General features: G+C 56.0%; 2 protein-coding genes across 2 annotated transcripts; both read left to right on the forward strand.

Annotated features, from left to right (window-relative positions):
- Positions 1-56: 56 nt before the first annotated feature.
- DQ04_03911000 (hypothetical protein) lies at positions 57-764 on the forward strand (the record flags this gene model as incomplete). The annotated part of the gene is made up of 1 exon (XM_009313190.1): positions 57-764. The coding sequence occupies one exon, from the start codon at positions 57-59 to the stop codon at positions 762-764; it is 708 nt and encodes a 235-aa protein (XP_009311465.1).
- Positions 765-1,156: 392 nt separating this feature from the next.
- On the forward strand, positions 1,157-5,194 carry DQ04_03911010 (hypothetical protein; the record flags this gene model as incomplete). The annotated part of the gene is made up of 1 exon (XM_009313191.1): positions 1,157-5,194. The coding sequence occupies one exon, from the start codon at positions 1,157-1,159 to the stop codon at positions 5,192-5,194; it is 4,038 nt and encodes a 1,345-aa protein (XP_009311466.1).
- Positions 5,195-5,675: the final 481 nt, after the last annotated feature.

Genomic DNA, 5,675 nt, shown 5'->3' on the forward strand with positions numbered 1-5,675 from the left:
ACTCGGCGGCGTGGCGGCGGACGCCAGCAGCAAAGCGGTGCAGCTCGGCGGAAACCATGCTGCCGCTCACCGCCGCTGCAGTGGAGGCGAACAGCAGCAACGAGGCCACTGTGCTGTCGCACACGCTACACATGCAACAAGGGTACACGCGCAGCCTCCTCGGAAGTCGCGAGGAATACGTGAGCGTGGCGGAGATCAACAACGCGTGCGGCAGCTTGCTGCGGCTGCTGCAACATCTCATCGACTGGCATCGCATCCCCGTGCAGAACTCGGCGCTGCGGCCGAACGGGGAGCAGAGCACAGTGGAGGCGATCACAGCGCGTGGTTCACCTTTGAAGGTGTCACGGCGCGTGGCCGACTTCTTCATTAACGAAAAGTTCTTCGCCTGGAAGACGTTCGGAACCGGGTGCAGCATCGTCACCAGCTGCGTGCTGGAGATCGTGTCGTGGATGACGGACCGGCTCCAGTTGCTTGCGGATGATGTGCGTCAACACCTCGCCAGAGAGGAGGATGAGAATTCGCCGGTGGATTCGTCCGTGTCGTCGTGCGCGGCCGCTGTACTGCAGTCGCTGACTCCGCCCACCCCGCCGTACGTTGTTACGCAGGATCGCGTGGATGGCTTCTCTGTGCGCCACGGAGACGTGAGCGATGAGTTGTGGACGATTGCGATAAAGAAACTGCTTGCGGTCGTGCAGTGGTGCGTGATGGCCTCGCGCGATGTGGATAGCCTGCAGCGCCTGCTTGGCGAGGAGGGGGATTCGTAGGGACGAAGCCTGATTCAACGTCTTATTTCATATCCCTGGTGCTCTTACTGCTGCTTCTACTTCTTCTGATCGTGCCCTCGTTTGTTGCGGGAGCTTGTGGGCGGTGTGTGTGTGTGTGTGTGTGTCTGGCGTGAGTGGCTGCGTGTTTCTACGCGCATGGTATGAGACCCCGCCCTTTCTTTTTGTTTGCGGTATTGGTTCTGTATTCCTCTTGGCTCAGGCACTTCCTCTTCGTGTTTTTGTTTTGGTTCGCTTTGTTGCTTGCTTGCTGCTGAACCTTCCATCTCCTCTTTGTTTCTCTCTATCTCTCCTCTTCTCCTTGATACTTTGCACGCTGCACCAGCAGCAGTAGCCACAAAGCAGCAGTAACAACAACAGTAGAAGCCACAGCAATGGCGGCGCTCAACCAGGTTGCGCTTCTTCCTGGTGGCTGCCATCAGAGCTGCACGCTCCCTGTTGTGGGACGCAGCAACGCCATCGCGTACTGCTCCCCTGCAGCGATCTATATGTACACACCAACCACACACACTGTCAACCCCGCAGGGCGACGCAACAGCACCAAGTCTACTGTATCCGCCGCCTCCGCGGGGGACGGCAAGGCTGTCAGTGTATACCCCCTCACGCACATCTTTGCGAACGGTGTCGCTGGTGCCATTAAATCCTTCGACTTCAACGACGAATACGTGACGTGTGTGACGGCCGGTGCGAAAACAGCCGTTTGGCGTCTCTCCGATGGCGAACAGCTCCACGGTAAGCGTCTACCGAGTGGCGTCGGTGACTTTTTCAAGCGCGAGGGCGGCCCATCGGTGGTGCGTGTCGCTGGGAAGCACCACATTATCTACGGCACGACCACCGGCTGGGTAGTCACAGCCAACATGAACGATGGTACCACAACACACCAACTGAAACTTGCAAACACCGACGGAAGCGTCAGCATTGTCAATAGCAACAGCAACAACAACAACAACAACAATAGTAGAGGCATTACAAATGTAGGGTATGTGACGTCTATTGATGTGGCCGTCTCACGCCCCGACACAATCGTACTGGGCACTTCTGAAGGATTAGTGTTCATTGTCTTGCTGCATCCTGTCAACGGGCTGCAGCAGACCGTCATGCTGCGGCCGTTCCCAGCACAGCCAGTCCCTGCCGATACGCCTCTCGGCAACGGTTCAATCAACAACAACAGCACTAATAACAATACCAATATCAGCAGTGGAAGTGGGGTAGTTGCCATCACGGCCGTGTCGTTTGACCCGCATAATCCTAACCTTGTCGCTGCTGGTTCGCGCGAAGGGGCCCTCGCGCTACTGGACATCGCCTCTAACGCGGTTGTGCAGGCATTCGAAGTGCACGGAACGCCGGTTATTTCCATCTCGTGGCTTGCCGGTCAGGCAGGGACGTTCGTGACAACTGACGGGGAGTCCAGCAAACTTCGGCTCTGGGGAGTGAATAGTCGAACGCCCGCGCTCACGTGGAACCCGATTGCTGGCAGTGTCCTGCTGGGCAGTGCGGCCTTCGCGCCCGAGCACCTCCTCCTCGCGCTGCGCAACGGCAGCGTCGTGGTGTACAACACTAAGACACACCAGGTAGAGATGCAGACGGAGGGAGGGCACACGGACACAATGCACAGCTGTCGCTACGCCCACCATGACAGGGAACTTCTTGCTACCGCCAGCACCGACGGCAGCATACGTGTGTGGAATACAAAGCAGCTCACTCTCCAGCAGAACATCCATGTGGGGCAGGTGATTGTGCACTCTGTTGACTGGAGCCCGACCGGGAAGTATGTCGCCGCCGGTCTCAACAATGGCGAAGTTGTGTGCTACCATGTGAGCACACAGCGTGAGAACTGGCGGGTCAACGTTACATCCGGTGATTTGACCTGGTGTCTGTCGTGGAGTCTCGCGGAGTCGAGCAGCCACATCGCAGTCTCGCATCGGGGCGGCGTGGTGGTGCTTTCCGCGCGTGACGGCAAAATCGTCCGCCGCTACAAAACAAAATCACCTATTTTCGGTATTGATTTTGATCCAACGCATGCGAAGTACCTTGCTGCTGGCTGCCAAGACGGAAAGGTGCTCGTGTTTCATGTCACTTCAAGCCATGAGGAGGCGTCAGTGGTACTCTCTGGACACAGCGAAACCGTTAGCAGTGTGCTGTACAACCCTATTGTGTCGCACTTCCTGCTTAGCTGCAGCCACGACGGCACGCTGCGTCTGTGGGATGTCTCGTCTATGGCGTCGCACACGGCATCTGTCGCATCGCGAGTGTTACGCGGGCACACAGAACGCGTGAGCTCCATTGCGTGGTGCAGCCTGGCGCCGTACCTCGCCCTCTCCGGTTCGGCCGACTGCACTGTACGGCTGTGGGACGTGCGTAACGGCATGAACGTGATTACGGTGCGCTCGCACAGCGCGGAGGTGCTGGCGCTCAGTAGCCACCCCGAGCGCCCGCTCGTGTTTGCCTCTGCCTCACGTGACAGCACCATCGTCTTCTGGAATATAGGGCTGCTGCGGCACGTCTACCTCGAAGCAGCTCTTGGCACACTTGATCGGTTTCTTGTGAATGACACCAGCTCTCTGTTGAGCGCCACTTCCACGATCTCTGTCTCCGTCGTGGCGGGTGATGCGGTGCAGTCGTTGCTGAAGGACATCAAGGACACAAGCCTCACACCATACAAACGCATGGAACGGATTATTGGCTTCTTTGAGTTCCCGTGCGGTGCCGCCGACGTTGTGCGTGCAGTGGGGTACAGCTCCGACCCGCAAGACATTTCCAACGCTAAGTGCACTGTCGTACCCGCGTCACGGCTTGTAGAAGTGCGTAGAAAATGGGGAAAGTCAATGGTGGAGAAGGCGCATGGAAAGTCTGTTGCGGGGGCTGGTGAAGAGTATAAAAAGACGCGTCTTATAGAAGCCGCAGAGGCCATGCTGCAGCTCGGCAAAGTAAGTGAGTACTGTCAACTCATGGTGGAGGCTGGGGAGTGGGAAAGTGCTATTGCTGCTGCGCCTCTTGTTGGCCGAGACCTCTGGCGATCGCTCTGTATGCAGGCAGGAGAGGCGATGGAAGAGGCAGGCGACACACGTGCGGTGCGGTACTACATCATGGCGGAGGAGAGTGCACGTGCTGCACGCCTTGTGGCGCGGCAGTCAGACAAGAACTGGGACCTCGCGACGGTCATTGCACAGTCGTGCCCGCAGAGCACTGAGCAGACGGGGTCGGAGCCACCACATAATGTGGTGGTCGACACGAACGGAAGTTCTGCTGTTGTGGCAGAGCTGTTGGATGCACGTGCTGTGGCGTTGGCAAACGCAATGAATCCCCGCATTGTCACTGCAACTGAGCTTAATGAAGGTACCAATGATGATGCGGTGATGCATTTAATCTACCGCGGTGATGTAGTCATTGCGCACCTCCTCATTCACACTGTTCCGCTCCAACAACAGACAACCATTGACGCCGGGTACCGCCTTTCGATGTTGCAGTCGTGCCGCCAACGGCAGTGGGACACTGCGCTACTCTGCGCAACGCGGTTGTCAAACCCGTACGATGGGCTCGCGATTGTGCTTGCATTGTACCAACATATACAGGGAAAGATCAGGAAGAACGACAGCCCTCGGCCAGTCACGTCAGTGCAAGAAAAGATGAAATCTTTTCACGAAAGGGTTCTCGCCGAGTGCCAGCGTTTACAGCTTCCGCTCGACATGGAGAACATTCAACGGAAGCACGCCAATGATGGGCTTGCATCTGTGAATCAGATCGCCGCCATGGTGTTGTCGCCTAACACATCGATAGGCGTTGAGACAAGTGAGGAACTGGTGCAGACCATAGGTAACTTCATCGATAACCTCCTTCAGGTTGCCCTTCAGGACATTGACAGCACGAATGCTATATTCTACATGAAGCAGGCGTTGGCGGTGTCGTGCTATGTGAGTCTACCGGTTCATCTTCCACTGAAGAGCGGAACGGCAACGACATCGGCATCGTCCTCCATGACGTTCGCTTCTGGCGGCACGCACTCCGCGATTGTGCGGAAGTTCCTTGCCCAGGTATTCCTCGTGGCGGCGCTGATGTGCGTGAAGGTGTACCGCTTCCCAAAGCTGCTCAACCCCGTCTTTGCTAAAGCGCGCGAGCTAGCTGAGGGTGACAGCAGCCTCATGGCACTCCTCACAAAGGTACAACAGGCCCTTTCCTCGTACTCGCCGCACTCTGTTGAAGTGGACTGCATGCCCCTCGGTGCAACAGTGCCGACGTTCGCCGTGGAGAGCGGTGTGCAACTGAAGTCTGTGGTGACTACGGAGCCCATTAGCGGGGCGGTGCACATCCTCGAGGATGGTGTATCGGCCATGGGGAAATGCGAGGCGCTGCAGTGGATGCTGTGCTGCGCCTTCTCGCCCCTCGCCTCTGGGGCACGGATGCTGTCTCTGTAGAAACAGAGAGAGAGAGTGAGATATATATAATATATAATATACATATATGTGTATCGGCAGGCATGCAAAGAAGAGGACAGAGCACACATAGACCAACGCGCATCTGTATACCCGCACACAGGCACACACACACACACACACACACAGAGAGAGAAAAAGAGGAAGAGGAAAAAAAAAAGCGAAAAGACATACACACATACAAGTAGGTTCAGAGAAATATATGCCTAAAGGATCTGGGTTTAACACGCCGTAAACCAAAAGAAAAAGAATGGCTTTTGCTTTTTTTTTTTGTTAAACCCACGCATTGTTTCTTTGTGTACAGGAGGAAAACCGAAGATGGCAGAAACAAAAAAAGGAGTGGGGCAATGCCCGCACGATCTCCACATACATGCATTTCTATAGAGAAGCCGAGTGTTGTGGGAGAGTGGCTCCACAGAAACAGTGATTATAGTAATCCAAATGATTTAAAACGAGGTTGCTG

This window comes from Trypanosoma grayi, assembly GCF_000691245.1.
Source record: "Trypanosoma grayi strain ANR4 Tgr_391_V1, whole genome shotgun sequence".
Classification (NCBI taxonomy): Eukaryota; Euglenozoa; class Kinetoplastea; order Trypanosomatida; family Trypanosomatidae; genus Trypanosoma; species Trypanosoma grayi.